The sequence below is a fragment of the Cucurbita pepo genome, chromosome LG11 (genome assembly GCF_002806865.2).
Source record: "Cucurbita pepo subsp. pepo cultivar mu-cu-16 chromosome LG11, ASM280686v2, whole genome shotgun sequence".
In the NCBI taxonomy this organism is placed as follows: domain Eukaryota; kingdom Viridiplantae; phylum Streptophyta; class Magnoliopsida; order Cucurbitales; family Cucurbitaceae; genus Cucurbita; species Cucurbita pepo.
The window spans coordinates 9792447-9811379 of record NC_036648.1 but is presented as its reverse complement, the minus strand read 5'-3'; the positions used below and the strand labels follow the sequence as shown (position 1 = coordinate 9811379).

The window sequence follows — 18933 nt, the reverse complement described above, 5'->3', positions numbered from 1 at the left end:
TAGTTTCTTGAACGGTTCATGTTCATCACATGATTTCATATAAACCCAGTATTGAAGGTCTTCCCAATAATGTGGTTTATGTACATTTGAGATTGTGTAGAATTGAAAGGTTTGTTGGAATTGATCTGTCACGGTGAATATGTACTTGGGCCTTTTACACTTTCCAGTGAAGGATTTGGACATGAAGCTAGCTTGCTACCACGAGATGTGACGGCTCTGCACCAAAGGCAATAATAAAAAAAAATATCCATTTGGATCTAGACAATCTTGAGTGTTGTTAGCGTTTTAGGGTGTTATCAGTGAGTTTGTACTGTTTTTGTTGTTTGCCATATGATTTCTGACATCCACACAATATAATCTAATATAATGTCAGTAAACTATATGTGTGCGCCAATTAACGTGGCTTAGGCTGTTGGGGAATAATATGGTTCTCGTTCAGCTCAGCGGTAGATCACAAATACACAACACCTTGGCTGCATTGTTGTTGTACATATGAACGTGAGAGTGTGTGCAGACAATAGACTACGTGATTATATAGCGTATGCTATGGTGTTACCAATATCCACTAGTGGAAGAAGGGGAATGCAAGTTGATTGATTGAACCCCACCTTCAATAGTGCATTAAAAGACTGGCCCTCCCATCACCTCATCATCCTTTGTATAAAAGATACGGTAGAATATTACCTAGATCGTGACCTTAGTGGTCCATTAATATATCAACTTCATCAAGAGATTGGGAAGTTTGGATTTACGAGCGATGAATTCAATCCCTACTTGTCTTGTCGACACAAGTCGACACATTTTGTTAGGTGCAAACAAATTCTTACATTGACGCAAAAATGAAAATAACAATATCGTATAAGGATAATTATTTTTGTTGATATGAGATATTTTAAGTGAATCAAAAAACAAATACAAAGCCTATTAATTAATTAATTAATACAAATTTATATGCAACTTTGTACCTATAGAATATACTACTCCAAAGCCTAGGGATCGTGTTTAAAGGTGGATACGGGGTGTGAATCCTTCTAATAAAATATGCATGCATGTCACTTTATTGTCTTTAGATCTATTAGCATCTCTATACCGCATAATTATATGAGTAAGTTGGGAAGAGAGTAAAATTAACCTAAGCATGTGTTACTTTGGCATTTGATATTGGTTGCCTCGAGCATCCACTTATTACAAGAACGAGATGGAATCATTCTGCGGTGCTCACACATTCATATCAGTTTTCAATCCAATCCTATCTAACACTATAGAGTAATGTAACAAATTCTTCATTAAGGATAATAGACGAGTGGTTTTCTTTTCGTCAATTAAACGTACTAGATTCCATAATTTCATAATTTTCAGATGACGAGGATCACATATCGAGAAAAACACTTGTTGATTTAATAGATTACCCCGTGGTGTCAACCACAATGTATATAATATCTGATTTGTCAACTACAATGATATCATAATAAAATTTGTTTGCCTACTTTTTTTTTTCTTACTTAAACCATGTGAGACAGAAAATGGACTCTACTACTTTTATTTGAAGTGAATCAAACGCGGACTTGGGGATAACTCTTTGTATTACTTTTAGCAAGCACTCCAAATAAATATTAACAGTTCTATCGATTGGAAGTGGAAGAGACTTTGGTTTGGGCTTCCTAAAAAAATGGTTTATTTCATGTATTTCTTATTTATAAACTCATGATAATTTCCTAAAGTAGTCAATTCTTATTAAGGTCATTGGAACACTGAATCAGTGACTAATTGGCATGCTGGTGGCAAAAAAAAAAAAAAAAGTGTGTTGATCCACACCACAATCAGGTCGGAGTTGGAGGTAGTTAGCCCGACAACTGCTGCTGCTCTTCACATGGCTGTCTGCTCTCTCTGCCCTTTCATTAACTATTTCTAAATCCAGAAAAAAAAAGAAAAAGAAAAGATTTTGTTACCTGCGTGTGAATTTTGGGGGCGTTAGGTAATGAATGATCTAGTTTGAGCTGGGCACACGGTCGGAGACGAGCTGAAATAGTAGGTGTTGTATCTGTTGTGCGCTTTTTAAATGGATTGGGTAGGAGAGGATGGGAATGATTTGAAGAGGAGCCAACCCATGTGGAAAGCTCCTGCTTTATTTTCCTAAAAGCCAAGAATATAAAATGAGGAGGAAAGGAGAAATAGTAGGATTAACTGCTACAATTCATTCCTCTCTCTTTTATTACACACTAGTAGTAGCCTTCTTAATGTTAACATTCCTTTGTGCGGTGTGGTCCAGCACTCATGACTGGTGACTCGGCCGACAGCACAAGGCCACGGCCACCCAATTACAAGAACAACTCCCCCCACCACCCTTCATTGTAATCAANAACTCCCCCCACCACTCTTCATTGTAATCAATCATTCCCTTTCTTCTAATTATGGGGTNACTCCCCCCACCACCCTTCATTGTAATCAATCATTCCCTTTCTTCTAATTATGGGGTTATGTTATTGATTCTTCCATTTTCCTCTCAAACCTTCTTCTACCTTTTATCTCTCTACCTTAGGCTTCTGATTCCCCGGCCACAACTCTGTGTCAGCCCCGCCACAATTTAGGTATCCACTTTTTTCCTCCACAACCCACCCATTTGTTTGGTGCCCTTAATGTCTGTCTTCTGGGGAGACTCTTTTGCTCCTCAGTTGTTTTCACTCGCCTACATGCGCTTAGGGTTTGAGTAAAAGGGGTTTATAATAATATATGATAAACAGGGGGCTTCTAGTGACTTGCAAAATGGGGTTGTTCCGGCTGCTACGGAACTGGTGATCCGATTTGCTTTTGGATTTGTTGGTTGTATCTTACAGGATGAAAGCTCCCCCAAATGGGTTTCTGCCCAATTCTGGAGAAGGTAACTCTTACCCTTTCTTATGTTTTGCACACAAATTTCTTTTCTATTCGTCATTCCCCATTTGTTAAGTGAATTAAGTGACCAAATGAAGTTCTATTCTTCCATTTCCTTTAATGTCGTGGCCATCTTTAACAACAATCTCACAACAATTGCCCACATTATTGCTCATCTTCTCTATAATGTTCTTTAAGAACACGATGGATGAGAGATTCTGAAGTTGTGTATGCTTCGGGCATGTTACAAATAAATGAACTTTTCATTGATTGATGCAAAGCAAGAGCGTTGTTTGGGGNGAAAGAAAATAAAACCAAGAACCAACAACAACAACAACACAACAAGCTGCTACAACCAAAACGAAAAGCTTTGGAACGTTCTTTGGAAAGGCAGCATAAAGAACANGCGTTGTTTGGGGATACAATCTACCAAAGGGAAAGAAAATAAAACAAGAACCAACAACAACAACAACACATACAAGCTGCTACAAACAAAACTAAAAGCTTTGGAACGTTCTTTGGAAAGGCAGCATAAAGAACAAGGGATTTCATCTTCTTTAATGGGATATTTTAAAGGACCCCATGGAGGATGGAGGCCTTAGGATTGGAGTGGTGTGTGCCTTGGGAACCATAGTCTATAACATTTCTGAATTTTGGTGTTCAATCTGAATCATGGGTGCACCATCTGAGAGGAAACCTGTTGGAGGTTGAGATTGATGATTGGGCCATTTTATGTACATTTTTACAGCCTCTACAAGTTGCGACCAGAGAAGACTCGTGGCGCTGGTCTTTAGAACAAGATCACATTTTCGCTTTATTTTGTATATCTCAATCTTCCAAATATCATAAGAAACAATTTAATACTGGGAATTTGGTTTGGAACAGGTGAAAGGAAGAACATCAATTCTGAGCTATGGCATGCTTGTGCTGGGCCTCTTGTTTCGTTACCTCCAGTTGGAAGTCTTGTGGTTTACTTCCCTCAAGGCCACAGTGAACAAGTATGTCCCTTATCTTCCAACTTAAATAAACATGTACTTATGGATAGTGGTTTGTGATGGTTCACCTTTCAGGTTGCAGCTTCGATGAATAAGGAGACTGATTTCATTCCAAGCTACCCTAACCTTCCTTCTAAGTTGATCTGCATGCTCCATAACGTCACGTTACATGTACGTCGCCTTCCATATCCCATAGAGCTAATGAAATCTCTTAAATCGAACTCATAAATATATAAAGGAATGAATTGTGAGCAGGACATGAGATGATTGTTTTGTGTTGTGAACCAGGCTGATCTTGAAACGGATGAAGTGTATGCACAAATGACCCTTCAACCAGTGAATAAAGTAGGTTAACCAGTCAAATCAGTGTTCTATACTTCATATTGGATTCATTTGTACATTCAAATATTTTTCTTCTTAAAAGAATATTCTGTTTTGCAGTACGAAAAAGAAGCTTTATTGGCATCTGATATTGGCCTCAAGCAAAACAGGCAGCCTGCTGAATTCTTCTGTAAAACTCTAACAGCTAGCGACACCAGCACTCACGGTGGATTTTCTGTGCCTCGTCGTGCAGCTGAGAAGATTTTTCCCCCATTAGTGCGCATCACATTTCATATTTTTAAAACAGTTTCATCACTAATACTATTTAAGTTTTTTTTTAAAAAATAAGTATGAATCCACCAAAAAAAAAAAAAAGCCCTTGTTCAAAACCTTCTTGAACATCATGTTGTGTTTGTGCGTGTATCTTTCTTATTAGCTCATATCGAAAATTTTTAATTATAGGACTACTCGATGCAACCCCCTGCTCAGGAACTAGTGGCTAGAGATTTGCATGATAATTCGTGGACATTCAGACATATTTACCGCGGTATGGAACCTTTCATTTTTTCCCCTTAGCTTTTTGATCTTCAATTAAAGATCTCTCNCATTCAGACATATTTACCGCGGTATGGAACCTTTCGTTTTTTCCCCTTAGCTTTTTGATCTTCAATTAAAGATCTCTCTCATATTTGCACAATAGACTAATGTAGGTGTCTTTTGAGATGATGATTTCAATTCTTCATGTATTTTGTCTGTTCATTTTGATTTACCCACATGTACTTAGAAGAACATGAATATGAATTTCATCATTTTGATGAGCTTAGAAATGCATAAAATACAGGCCAACCAAAAAGACACCTTCTGACCACTGGTTGGAGTGTTTTTGTCAGCACAAAACGACTCTTTGCTGGAGATTCGGTGCTCTTTATAAGGTATAAAATCATCAGTTTGTAACTCACCTGAATTATTGCGTACACAAATGCTGATCCTCTCTACTGATGCACTATAGAGATGAAAAGTCACAGCTTCTCTTAGGCATAAGGCGTGCTAACAGGCAGCAGCCAGCTCTGTCTTCATCAGTCATATCAAGTGATAGCATGCACATAGGAATTCTTGCTTCTGCTGCTCATGCAGCTGCAAATAACAGTCCTTTTACCATATTTTACAACCCTAGGTAAGTACTGATTCGTATTTTTTTGTTCTAACTCTACTAAAATTTTGTGCGATTTCTGTTTCAGTATTCAACCATCATTCCCTGAGTTTTTCAGGGCCAGTCCTTCTGAATTTGTGATTCCTTTGGCCAAGTATAATAAGGCAATGTATGCACAAGTTTCCCTTGGCATGCGATTTAGGATGATGTTTGAAACCGAGGAGTCGGGAGTACGTAGATATATGGGTACAATTACTGGTATCAGTGACATGGATTCCGTACGATGGAAAAATTCACAATGGCGCAATCTTCAGGTACTAAGTTCTAGTAATTAAATATTAGCTTTATGTTAATGGCTTGCTTCAGATGCTTACCGATGATGTATATTTACTGAAGGTCGGATGGGATGAATCGGCAGCTGGTGAACGACCAAACCGAGTTTCAATATGGGAGGTTGAGCCTGTTGTGACTCCTTTTTACATATGTCCACCTCCATTCTTCAGGCCCAAATTCCCTAAACAACCAGGGATGCCAGGTAATTAAAACCTATAAAAATTTCTTGCCAGTCATGTGTTTAAGTTAATAGAAAGCGGCATTGGAAGAGAAGTTGAGAGTGCTTCTTCCTCTGTAATATGTTATAGTGACCTTGAGGATCGATTTTGCAGACGATGAATCTGAGATTGAAAATGCTTTTAAGAGAGCGATGCCATGGTTTGGTGATGAGTTCGGCATGAAAGATGCGTCAAGCTCGATCTTTCCTGGTTTAAGCTTAGTGCAGTGGATGAGCATGCAACATAATAATCAGTTCCCAGCAGCTCAATCTGGAATTTTGCCGTCCATGGTTGCTCCTAGTGCTCTGCATGGAACTCTTACTAATGACGAGTCATCCAAATTATTGAGTTTTCAAGCACCACTAATGTCTTCGCCAAATCTCCAATTCAGCAAAGCAAATCAACAGAACCAAGTTGCCCAGTTGCCACCGACTACGTGGTCTCAACAGCAGCAGGTGCAGCAGATGTTACAAGTTCCTGCTAGCCAACAGTTGCAGCAGCAGCAGCAGCAGCAGTTGCCACTCCAGCAGGAGCTGCAGCAGCAGGTGCCCCAGCAGCAGCAACTCCAGATGCAACAGCNGTTGTTACAAGTTCCTGCTAGCCAACAGTTGCAGCAGCAGCAGTTGCCACTCCAGCAGGAGCTGCAGCAGCAGGTGCCCCAGCAGCAGCAACTCCAGATGCAACAGCCACAACGACAACAGCAGACCTCCCAATCTGCTCTTCTGAACAACAGTGTTACTGCTCCGAACCATTTGCCAAATCAGACTTTGCAACAACCGCTTGTATACTCTCAGCTACAACAACAGCAATTGCTTGCAGGCAATATACAATCACATCAAACTAGCCAACCATCCAATAAAAACTTATTTCAGACTACATCTTTATCACAAGAAGTACAGTTTCAGCCACAAATAGAGCAGCAACCTAGTCTTCTTCCGAAACACCAGCAGCCAACACAAGTTCAACAGGCCCCACTACAGTTAATGCAACAAAGTCTGTCTCAGAGAGCACAACAACAGCCACAAGTTCAGCAATTTTCACAGCCAGTCCCAACAGAGCAACAACTTCAATTACAGCTGCTACAGAAGCTGCAGCCGCAGCAGCAGCATCCGTTGCTCTCCCCATCTAGCCCACTGTTACCACCTCAGCTGCTACAGCAGCAGAATGTTCATCAGCAAAACCAGCAGTTACCACCATTGCCTTTGTCCAATCAGCAGCAGTTCAATACTAGTGGAGGGAGCTTACAAACAGAAAAACATAACAGCAATGGCTTTTCAAGTNAACAGTTACCACCATTGCCTTTGTCCAATCAGCAGCAGTTCAATACTAGTGGAGGCAGCTTACAAACAGAAAAACATAACAGCAATGGCTTTTCAAGTTTAGGCCTCATGCAGTCCCAGCAGGCTCCTATAACCCATTCCCATAACCAATTCAAACCAACCATGGCAATTAGAGCATACTCTGGACTGACTGATGGAGATGCTCCGTCTTGTTCAACCTCGCCTTCCACTAATAATTGCCAAGTTTCAGCATCAAACATGCTCAATAAGAACCAACAAGGAGCAGCCACACTGGGGGGAGACCCAGTAGCTGAGCCTGCAACTAACCTGGCTCAGGACCTACAAAGAAAACCTGATTTGAGAATCAAACATGAGTTTCCTAGCTCAAAAGGATTGGACCAACTAAAGTACAAAGGCACTGTTCCTGATCAGTTAGAAGCGTGTTCTTCTGGGACATCATATTGTTTGGATGCTGGCACCATTCAGCAGACTTTCCCACTCCCGACATGTTTGGATAATGATGTACAATCACATCCACGAAACAATATCCCTTTCAGTAATAGCATGGATGGGTTGGCACCAGATACCTTATTATCGAGGGGATACGACTCGCAAAAAGATCTTCAGAACTTACTTTCTAACTATGGTGGTGGTGTGCCTAGAGATATTGAAACAGAGTTGTCCACTGCTGCAATCAGCTCTCAGTCATTTGGGGTCCCAAACTTGCCTTTTAAGTCTGACTGCTCAAATGATGTCAACGTAAATGAAGCTGGAGCTTTGAGTAGTGGACTGTGGGCAAACCACAGTCAACGTATGCGTACATACACAAAGGTTTGCCACCCCACTTTATGTCTACTTCCTTTAGTATCCCCTGTGAATAGTAAACGATATCAATGATTAGAATTAGACTTGATTGTTTACTACTTTTTCCGTTTCTTATCTAGATGTTCAAGTGTATGAAAAATTTTAAATTATGGACTTGAGGGAAATCATAGGACATTTGTTGTGTCTAGGAACGAGGAAGAGATGAGGGACTTGGTCATTGATCCTCAACGAACTGATTGGAAACTTGTTTATGTGGATCACGAAACCGATATACTTCTAGTTGGTGATGATCCTTGGGAGTAAGTAGAATACTTATAAGGATTGTGCTTAATATTTTTCTCGCTGCCCTTTTCATGTCTTGATATTTTAACCACCAACTGATTGTACAGAGAGTTCGTGAGCTGTGTTCAGAGCATAAAGATCCTGTCATCCGCTGAAGTACAGCAGATGAGTTTGGATGGAAATTTGGGTCACATTCAGGCTCCCAATCAAGCTTGCAGTGGAACGGATAGTGGAAATGCTTGGAGAGGGCAGTATGATGATAACTCGGCTGCATCATTCAACCGATAAGGAGTTTAATGTATAACACTGATCATGTCCCCTGCCGTCTGGTTGCTGTTCTTAATTAAAATGTGATGGAACGTTCCAAAAAGGTTCCAATCAGCTCCATGGAGACTGACTTGCCACCCAATTGCCATTTCTAGTTGGAGATGGAGCTCTGTTCATGAATGAATGCATGGTAGACGGCTAAAGCATATCATGAAGTTGATTTAGTTTAAGGCTATTGTTTCAACTTTCTTCACTCCGATTGCTACCTGATTAAATCAAATACTAGTTGCATGGTGGAGTCAAGCTTGAAAGTGAAGACAGCTTGCTTGACCCACTTTGTTCCTGTAAATTGTTACACAAATATCGTTTATATTCCACAGTATGTAGCAGCAGCTGGGGTAACAACCCTTGGTAGATATGAAAATGAGCTTCAATTTTCTGCTGTCCCTTAATTGTCATCAAAAATTGTAATTTGAGTGATGGTTTAGAGAAAGAAGGAAAATAAAAATGCTGCAAATTGCAATTACCATCACTGCAGCAACAGGTAGGATGGTTGTACCTTTGTTTAGAGGTTTCTAGTATACTTTTGGTGTTAAGGGGCCATAAAGATTCAAGGGTTGGAACTTATTTCCAGATGTCTCAAAATATTGTTTCTAGCAGGATATTACAAACTAAGACCAACCATTCAAAGTAAACAAATAAAAATCACTCTGCAACACCCCTCCCCCCCGGGCTACCACTAAATTTCCAAACGCAGCAGGTTCAAAGATTGTACTTGGGTCACAATCCCCAGAAAGCGTAAGTTACACTATTTCTTTAGTTCCACAAATGGACTACAAGAATCATACAATACAGCACTTCAAATACCTAGTAATACATGAGCTGTTGGGTGGTTGCAATATTTTGGAACCCACCGTCATATATAGTTTGACTAGTGCCAGCACCGCCCATCCCAATTCCCATCCCCATTCCCATGGCTGCCTGCTTGAGGGCATGCTGAGCGGCCTGTGGATGCATTAGCGCTTGTGCCGCACCCATTTTGCTCAATACCATTTGCCGTTCATAGGCAGCAAGGTCGGCTGCAGACAAACCTGGCATGTGTCCCACATTCGGTGGAGGAAGGGGGGTAGAATTCGTCCCTGGCGGGGTTGGCTTGCTACCCCATGAACACTGCAGAATTTGATTATAAAACGATTATGTGAATAAATGAAAGCTCAAGTCCTACAGTCGCACAAAATAACCTTTCCCACTGAACCCGCATTTACTACTTGACCAAAAAAGAATAAGTTAGTCTCTTCCACGCAACACAAGTTCTCCACCCAAAATAACCAAGTTGAAATACGCATTGGCACTGAGAACTAGATCAAATCAAAGATTTATTAACATTCATTTTGAGGACAATTGAAAATTTTTCATCTGTACCTTAATTGGTTTGCCACAGACAACTCTAGCATTGCCCATTTGGATGGCTAAAGCTGCTTCAGCATGAGTGCTATATCTCACAAACCCAAAACCTTTATCCCGTTGTACCCTAACATCTTCAATCATCCCGGCACCAAGGGCATGAAAATAACGGTGAAGATCAACTGACGTAACCTGCAGAGTACAAGCACTGAAAAATGATGCAATCCTGAAAGAATCATGCTATAACAGCACAAAATTGGCATGCAAAATCCAGTTTTTAGTCGTGAGTAGGATTGCTTGTACTGCACATTATTGTGAATGTATACACCATAAATTTATTAGAAAACCATGCTTCGATGGAGAACAATGAATGAACACAAAGATTCAACAAAAAGCACAGCCCACCACCACGTAAGGAGCCAAGAGAAGATACAAGCCAAACTTTTTAGATAAATTTAAGAAACCCATCACATTCAGGAGGCTTATGCCTTTAGAGATGGCAGAGAACTTTGACAAGTCCTCCAGTTGGCAGGTTCACCCAAGTTAACTGTTTCACCAACTACTATGCAAATTAGTTACTATAATATTATCAAAAGAATTTCCTTGCCTCGGGAGCCAGATTCCCCACATATACGGTTGTGTATTGAGAATTATTCTCGGGTGCCTCCTCATTGGATTTCTCTTGACCACCCTCTGCAAAAATAGCCATGACAAGGTTGTGAAAGTAAAACTAATAAGGAAAAAATACAAATGGATCATCAGAAGGACGCAGTTAGCAAAGAACGATGATAAAGAGAACAGATGGCTGAAGAAGGAAAATCATTCACTAATGGCAATTCCTTATAAATTACTACATTAGATATCAATAAAAAAAATAAAAAAAAATTACCAATTGATAAAGTTGCTATATAAGAGATCTTTGACTCAATTCTTCACCCCTAAATGCATAGCTTGACGGGTTTAGACATCCCTACTTCCTCTAAAATATTGTAAGTTTGACCCTACATGTGTTTAATTGTTCAAAATTTTAACCAGAAATTCCATTCAATTTTGGATTATTCATAATCATCATATTCAAAATTAGAGATCAAAACCCAAAACATTGGTCATTAAGAAATTCACAAGGTACTTAAAATTTTGAGGTGGTTTAACTCATAGATTAAATTTATAGAGATCAGAACCCAAAACATTGAGAATGAAGTTCAACCTAGCATGTGTTCAATTATCAAAAATTTAATCAGAAATTTTAATCAATTTTGAATTATTCATAACCATCACATTCAAAATTAGAGATCAAAACCCAAAATACTGGTCATTAAGAAGTTCACAAGGTACTCAAACTTTGAGATGGTTTAATTCGTATGTTAAAGTTATAGAGATCAGAAAACAAAACATTGAGATTGTAAGTTTGACCGTACATGTGTTGAATTGTTCAAAAAGTTGACCAGAAATTTTAATCAATTTGGAATTATTCTGAATCATCACATTCAAACTCAGAGATCAGAACAACCAAAACATTGGTCATCAAAAAATTCACAAGGTACTTTCAATTTAAAGGTGGTTGAACTCATAGGTTAAAGTCGTTTAACTTGGGATTACAAAGTTAGAGACACAAACTCAGCTTTATGAAATCTAGACTCTAGTATGATTACCAACTCTTTTTGGCAAGAAATACAAACCTCTCGAAGAATAATTGTCTAAGCAGACTTTGGAATGATTATTAAATATAAACAAGCAAGCTACAGACCTTAAGGACAAGACATTAAGAAAGACATGTCCGTCATTAGAAAAGATCAGCAAAAATGTAGGTTTAATTATACACACTGAGCAAAGTTCTAATGCACGTGCCGGATATAATTATAGCTGAACAACATGCAAGAAACAGGTCAAGGGTCAAGATTGAAAAGATAGAGCAACATGAATAACCTGAGGCCAGGGCAAACAAGAAGAAGAAAAGGCTCCCTATTCAACAGCCAGAACTATCATGCGTGTACAAAACATGGAAGATTTCAACCATCACTATAAAAGTTTGAAAAAGGTAAATAAAAGAATTCTATGAAGGTTACTAAAGCTGAAAATCTCGGAGTTACATATCTCTTGATGAAATACCTGAAGATCCAGTTGTAAGCTCTACAACACTTCTGGAATCTGAACTCTGTTTGTCATCACCAGAACTAGCACCTTTTGTGGCCCAATTACACCTAATCTGTCGACTCCCAAGCCACTTTCCTTTATGGTCAAAACAGAGGGGAAAAAAGAATATACAGCAGTTTCTAATAAACGAAACAACAATGCTCATGTCCCAAAAAGTGAGCATAGAGAAATGATCTTTATGGCACTTTTAACACCAAAGAGCATAACAATGATATCCAGTTAATGAAGTAAATTAGAAGCTGATATGCATACTTTATTATACAAGTGTGACCTTAAAAAAAATCTCATATAACTTTTTAAATAGTTTCGAACGAACCAAGGAACCAAGCCTAGACTTCAGGATCTCTATCCAAGGTTCAATCTTACACTGTTTTCAATTCCTTAATAATCCCATTTCTCATTGCATTCCTTACATACATGGCTCAAGAAATGATATGGTTAACCAGGTCACTAAATAGATAAAAGAAATTACAACAGAAGATTTCCAAATGCAAGAGGGAGTAGGTATACCATTTAGGTCATTAATTGCACTTTGAGCATCCTGAAAACAGAATAAATAACTATCAACAGGAGTAGGACTATGTCCTGAAGAAAGCAAATACAAGACTTCCTATATTGGTAGAACACAAGGGTGGCGTCCAGGAAGGGGGAAACATCTTATAGTAACAATGCCAAAACCTGCTCACTCCGAAATGCAACAAAACCATAGCCCCTCGAGCGTCCAGTTTTCTGGTCCCACATAACTCTTGCATCCCTGAAGTATTTAAGGTAAGTAAAGTTAGAGGTGCTAGATCAAGGTGATTTCAGTTGCATAGTATTAAGTTACGCTCTACCATATCTCAAACGTTTGAGCATAAGCCAAGCAGACGGACTCAAACAAAAAATTGGAGAGTGCACTTACGAACAACTGGGGTAAACAGAAAAGCATGCAAACAACGTAGCATCAGTAACCTCAGGGCTGAGATCACCAACAAATATATTAAAATGACCTGAAAAAATACGCCATACTGAAAAAATCAGCAGCCGCATACTACAAACTCATCCTCATTAGANAGATCACCAACAAATATATTAAAATGACCTGAAAAAATACGCCATACTAAAAAAATCAGCAGCCGCATACTACAAACTCATCCTCATTAGATACAGAATCAAAAGGAAAGAGAAACAATCTAAGCATACAACCAGATGTGTCTTCCCTCTGACTACTTGCATATGCCCAATTAACTTTTACANGGAAGAGAAACAATCTAAGCATACAACCAGATGTATCTTCCCTCTGACTACTTGCATATGCCCAATTAACTTTTACAGGTTGTCCAAACCTGTGCGAAAATGTATTGAAATAAATCTCAATCGGTTAATGTCAATAAAAATGCAAGAAATAATCTCACTTACAAGTTTCTTCCATTGAGAGAAATAATAGAAACTGCAGCTGATCTGCGGTCAAAGTAATCCACAAAACCATAGGAGGACTGCATAAACAGAAATAAAACTAACGACATAAGGTCAACACCTATTTATATAACAAAAAACAAGGGCATAGTTGTACAACCTATAGAACAAATCTAGTTCAAGTATCATATTCATATAACAAAAAAGCACGTTCAAAGAAGATCTTGATCTTTGAATAAACACTGGCTTATTTGAAATAATTCCACCAACTAGTAACTGAAGGAAGAAATAGTCGTCAAAATCTAATAGTCATTAATCGATGGTACTTATTATCATAATGGAAAGAGATCATATAGCAACAAATGGCAGTCTATACGAAAACCACACCTTCTCCTTCCTAATGAGCTTACATCCTTCAATGGGTCCAATGCTTGAGAAAACTTCTTGAAGAAGAGGCTCGGTGACTTGGGGATGAATGTTTCCGACATACCTATATTTTTCTCATTAGTTCGGATTGATGAATTATTAAGAACAACAAATGACAGAAATGTAATAGCAGCCAGTGTACTTTAACTCATTCAAACAACATATGTATCAGAATGGTATCAGTGTTAGCAAACGATGACCATGATAAGAAGTGTCAAAGGAAATCAATCAGCACATGCCAAACTAATGAGGAACCCTATATCTAAGGCAAGAAAGGTACAAGTTAATCCAAATCAAGACTCCATCTTACTGTGTAAAAGTTATGAACTAAATGAAAAAATAGAAAAAGGAAAAGAAAATGTCTATTTAACACTCACACACTGCGGCATGTACTTGAATCAAAGCCAGGAGGCAGGTTTCCACTCAAGATAGGCTCTATCTGCAAAATAAAAAAGTAAAAAACAAGAAAAGGAAAAGGGGAGAACAGAGTTTTCCTAGAAAAAACACATTTACACTCCTCACCCAAATTCCAGCCAAATGTGGAAAAAAGATTATATAAAAGTAGAGTCACTGACCGACTCGAACACACTGGCAATGGGTAATGTTTTAAGTCCAGGGATGAAAAAGACTCCAAAATGACTCATGTTCTACAGCATGAAATCTTCGAGGACTTGTCATGGAAGCCCATGTAAAGAAGAATAAGATAATGATACATTGACGATCATATTTCTGAACGAATATCCAGGTGACATCTCTTACTTAGGTTACCAAAGACAACAGGTAAAGAAAATCTGGATGGCTCCTAAGACTCGCATAATGATTAGCAACAATTTGTGCAAGAAGAGAAGCGAGGAGGAGTATTTGAAAACTAGTTAACCGATTGTCATCAAATCATTGGCATGCAAGTTTTATCATGTATGTATGTTCGCACAAACGGGTCAATCAAAGTGAAACAGGAGGAAAAAGAAAAAGACTTGAGTCATAGAAAAACATGGAACAATACATGATTCTTAGATTAGGTAAAAGACGACGCACACTAGGTTAATGTCCATGCGCTTCTCTGATTCAAATGGGAATATAATCTCTGGACATCATGTACGATTTGTTAACCCCAATTTTAACTGTCGTCTTCAGGGCCACAAGAATTCTAAAACCCTAGCCGCTGTTTCCTTATTTTCCAACTACTCGGGAACTTTGGTTTTCATACTATAAGCGTTGAACAACCTCAGTCGGAAGTCAAGAACAGCTTCTCAGTGGCCATATTTCTAAACATCAAAGCCTTGGCTTGGAAGTTGTGGTTGAAAAGAAACCATACACGTTTTTGCAGCACTACGAAGAACTCTATACTACAATACATCTTGTTATAGGTCCTCGTGAAAATGATTTCGTCGGCATGATAATAATTTATATATACCAATTAGAGGAATCCCTTTCTAAGATTTTTGTTCTATAACTTATTTCTAGTCTCCTCTCAAAGATTGATATCTTATCACCAGTAAAGCTTGTAGTTCTGTAATGAAATCTTTCCTGATTCCATTTTCCAAAAAAAAAAAAAAAAAAAAAANAGAGAAGTAGAAACCTGAGGAGCAGCGAGGAGGGCGGGGTGGGGATACAGAGAGTGCTGCACCATTGCCTGCTGTCTAAGCCTCTGATAATGCATCTTCCAGGAAGAGTGAGATTGAGATGGAGGAGACGAAGATCTTGAATTGGGGGTTCTAGAAGGAAGAAAACGAAAGAAAAAAGAAAGAAAAACGAAACAAAGAGGGAAAAAGAAAAGAAAGAAAAGAAAGAAAAAGAAAAACCCTCGAAGGGAGGGAGCAGAGAGAAGAAAGACGAGCGCAATACAGAGTTTGAGAGGAATAGATTTTTGGAGTAAATGTAAGATCGGATCTGCTGGCACCCTTTTATATGAATTTGTTTTCNGGGAGCAGAGAGAAGAAAGACGAGCGCAATACAGAGTTTGAGACGAATAGATTTTTGGAGTAAATGTAAGATCAGATCTGCTCGCACCCTTTTATATGAATTTGTTTTCTATATTTCAGCTTCGCCCCTGGAAAATGTTGGACTTTATAGTAATTAATATGTTTATTTAACCTAGTGTGGGGATATAAAATAATTATTTTTTTTTTTTTTTAAAATGTGACATTTACATTAAAAAGAATTTTATTTACCCATTTTTAAAAAAAAAAAAATAATAATAATAATAATAATAATGAATGGCTNTTTATTTAACCTAGTGTGGGAATATAAAATAATTATTTATTGACCAGTTTTTTTAATTTTTTTAATTTTTTTAATTTTTTTAATTTTTTTTAAATGTGACATTTACATTAAAAAGAATTATTTACCCATTTTTAAAAAAATTGAGATATAATTAATAATAATAATAATAATAATAATAATAATAATAATAATAATAATGAATGAATGAATGGCCTAGAGATTAAAGTAAGAAATGAAGCAACAAAAAAGGTGCGGCGTATGNAGAGATTAAAGTAAGAAATGAAGCAACAAAAAAGGTGCGGCGTGTGTATTATTATGGTTGGTGGGTGGAACTAAATATAGTTGAAATTTTGAACACAACTATTCTTAGAAAGTGGTGTAATTATGGGGAAGGATCTATTTTGGAAGGCCAAGAGTGAGACGAAAAAAAAGGTTCGCCCAACACACAGTCGCAGACAACCACGCAATTGTTCGAACAGCGGCTGGTTTGTATCCAGACGTGTTTTCCATTTTCCGTTCCGGCTCTGCAATGGCCGCTGTTCGAATCGTGTTCCTGTTCCTCCTCCTGGGTGGTCTCCCCCTGTCGTGTCCCCTGTCCGAGAAGGAGGCCCTCCTCAAGCTGAAGCAATCCTTCACCCATTCCGGATCCCTCAACTCATGGAACGCGGACTCAGTCCCCTGCTCGGCTCGATGGACTGGCATCATCTGCAACAAGGGCGTCATCACCGGCCTACATCTCTCCGGCCTCCAACTCTCAGGCACCATTGACGTGGAAGCTCTCATCCAGCTCCCCCGCCTGAGAACCATCAGCTTAATCGACAACAAATTCACCGGCCCCATTCCTGAGTTCAACAAAATCGGGGTTCTCAAGGCGCTCCTCCTCACCCGGAACCAATTCTTCGGGGATATCCCGGACGATTTCTTTTCAACCCTCACCTCCCTCAAGAAGGTATATCTCTCCTCCAACAACTTCTCCGGGAACATTCCAAATTCTCTGGCCCAACTCTCCCATCTCCTCGAACTCCACCTCGACAGAAACCAATTCTCCGGCCCTCTCCCCAACCTCAAATACGCCTCCATTATAACCTCCCTCGATGTCTCCAACAACAACCTCCAGGGCCAAATACCCGACAGCCTCTCCAAATTCGACGCAAAGGCATTCGCCGGAAATGAAGGCCTCTGCGGGAACCCACTCCCCAAATCCTGCGAAGACAATGCTTCTCCTCCTCCTCCTCCTGGGGAGTCCCAAGCCAACATCTCCAAGTTGGTAGTGGCTTCATTGATAGCCGTGGTTGTGTTTCTGATGGTGTTTATATTTCTGAGCGCGTCGAAGCGCAGAGAGGACGAGTTCAGCATGCTTGGGAGGGATCGGGAGGAGGTGGTGGAGGTGCACGTGCCTGGTTCAGCCCAGGATAGGCAGTCGATTAGGAGAGGAGGTGGGGACTCCAGGAGAGGCTCCAAACAGGGGAAGGCAGGGATGACCGATCTTGTGGTGATCAACGACGAGAGGGGTACGTTTGGGATGGCGGATTTGATGAAGGCGGCAGCGGAGGTGCTGGGGAATGGCGGGTTGGGGTCGGCGTACAAGGCGGTCATGTCGAACGGGCTGTCAGTGGTGGTGAAGAGAATGAGAGAAATGAACAAAATAGGGAAGGATGGGTTCGATGCGGAGATGAGGCGGCTGGGAAGACTGCGGCATCAGAACATACTAACGCCTTTGGCGTATCATTATAGGAGAGAGGAGAAGCTGGTGGTGTCAGAGTACGTTCCGAAGGGCAGCCTGTTGTACGTGTTGCACGGTAAGTGCGTGCGGTACGTAGTTGTTTAGCAAATAAATTAGATGGATAATGGGATCTGATTATATATAAATTAAATCAGGTGACCGTGGAGCCTGCCATGCTGACCTTGACTGGGAGACCCGGCTAATAATTGTGAAGGGGATCGCAAGTGGTCTGGGGTTCCTCCATTCGGAATTCGCGACCTACGATCTGCCGCATGGGAATCTCAAGTCCAGCAACGTTCTTCTATGCGACGACTACGAGCCACTTCTGAGCGACTACGCGTTTCATCCGCTCATCAATCCCAGCAATGCGAGCCAGGCAATGTTCGCCTACAAAGCCCCCGAGTACGCCCAGAACCAGGAAGTTTCTCCCAAGTCTGATGTTTATTGCCTTGGAATTATCATTCTGGAAATAATGACCAGCAAGTTTCCTTCTCAATATCTAACCAATGGCAAGGGTGGCACCGATGTGGTGCAGTGGGTCTCCTCCGCAGTAGCCGAGAAGAGGGAGGCGGAACTCATCGACCCTGAGATTGCAAACGACGCCCCCGACGAACTGGATCGAATGGTCCAGCTACTCACAATCGGCGCGGATTGCACTCACGCCACTCCTCAGCAACGGCCGGATATGAAGGAAGCCATTAGGAGAATAGAAGAGATTTGAAAACATCAGACACAGGAATATTCATTAATTTTAAGCTGCAAATACCATTACTTTTTTTTTCTTTTCTTTTCTTTTCTTTTTCTTTTTTCCCATTTTTTTAAACCAAACCAATTTAAAAAAAAGGCACAAAATATAAAATAACAAAATAAAAAAAACTAATGTGGCACTAGATAATGAACAGTTTGATTGGAATTTGAGAGTGTAAGTAAATTAATTAAAGTAGGGAAGCGATGGAGGCGGGGATAGGCGGAGAGGTGTGTGAGCGTCTCAATCCCCTGCCGCCCGCCGCCGCAACACGCCACCAGATCCTATCTTCTCTGCATGCCTCCGCCCTGTTACTGTGTA

At 39.8% G+C, this 18933-nt stretch overlaps 3 protein-coding genes across 4 annotated transcripts; 2 read left to right on the top strand and 1 right to left on the bottom strand.

Moving 5' to 3' along the window:
- Window positions 1-2430: 2430 nt before the first annotated feature.
- LOC111805427 (auxin response factor 19-like) lies at window positions 2431-8206 on the top strand. Its single transcript, XM_023690524.1, has 12 exons — window positions 2431-2878; window positions 3757-3869; window positions 3942-4037; window positions 4155-4211; window positions 4308-4463; window positions 4650-4734; window positions 5029-5119; window positions 5197-5361; window positions 5456-5651; window positions 5734-5872; window positions 6003-7071; window positions 7171-8206. Exons 1-12 carry the CDS (start codon window positions 2836-2838, stop codon window positions 8063-8065), a joined length of 3105 nt encoding a protein of 1034 aa, XP_023546292.1. The 5' UTR covers window positions 2431-2835; the 3' UTR covers window positions 8066-8206.
- A 932-nt stretch (window positions 8207-9138) lies between these two features.
- Window positions 9139-15709, bottom strand: LOC111805429 (oligouridylate-binding protein 1-like). 2 transcript variants are annotated; one of them, XM_023690528.1, is made up of 12 exons: window positions 15501-15709; window positions 14299-14360; window positions 13883-13985; window positions 13499-13575; window positions 13364-13425; window positions 13002-13089; window positions 12779-12854; window positions 12611-12641; window positions 12056-12175; window positions 10554-10639; window positions 9965-10138; window positions 9139-9712 (listed from the first exon to the last, which is right to left on the bottom strand). In XM_023690528.1, exons 1-12 carry the CDS (start codon window positions 15579-15581, stop codon window positions 9410-9412), a joined length of 1263 nt encoding a protein of 420 aa, XP_023546296.1. In that variant the 5' UTR covers window positions 15582-15709; the 3' UTR covers window positions 9139-9409. The 2 variants fall into 2 exon arrangements, with proteins under 2 accessions (XP_023546296.1, XP_023546297.1); XM_023690529.1 differs by lacking the exons at window positions 13883-13985; window positions 14299-14360.
- A 748-nt stretch (window positions 15710-16457) lies between these two features.
- LOC111805681 (pollen receptor-like kinase 3) lies at window positions 16458-18647 on the top strand. The gene is made up of 2 exons (XM_023690846.1): window positions 16458-17943; window positions 18023-18647. Exons 1-2 carry the CDS (start codon window positions 16674-16676, stop codon window positions 18586-18588), a joined length of 1836 nt encoding a protein of 611 aa, XP_023546614.1. The 5' UTR covers window positions 16458-16673; the 3' UTR covers window positions 18589-18647.
- Window positions 18648-18933: the final 286 nt, after the last annotated feature.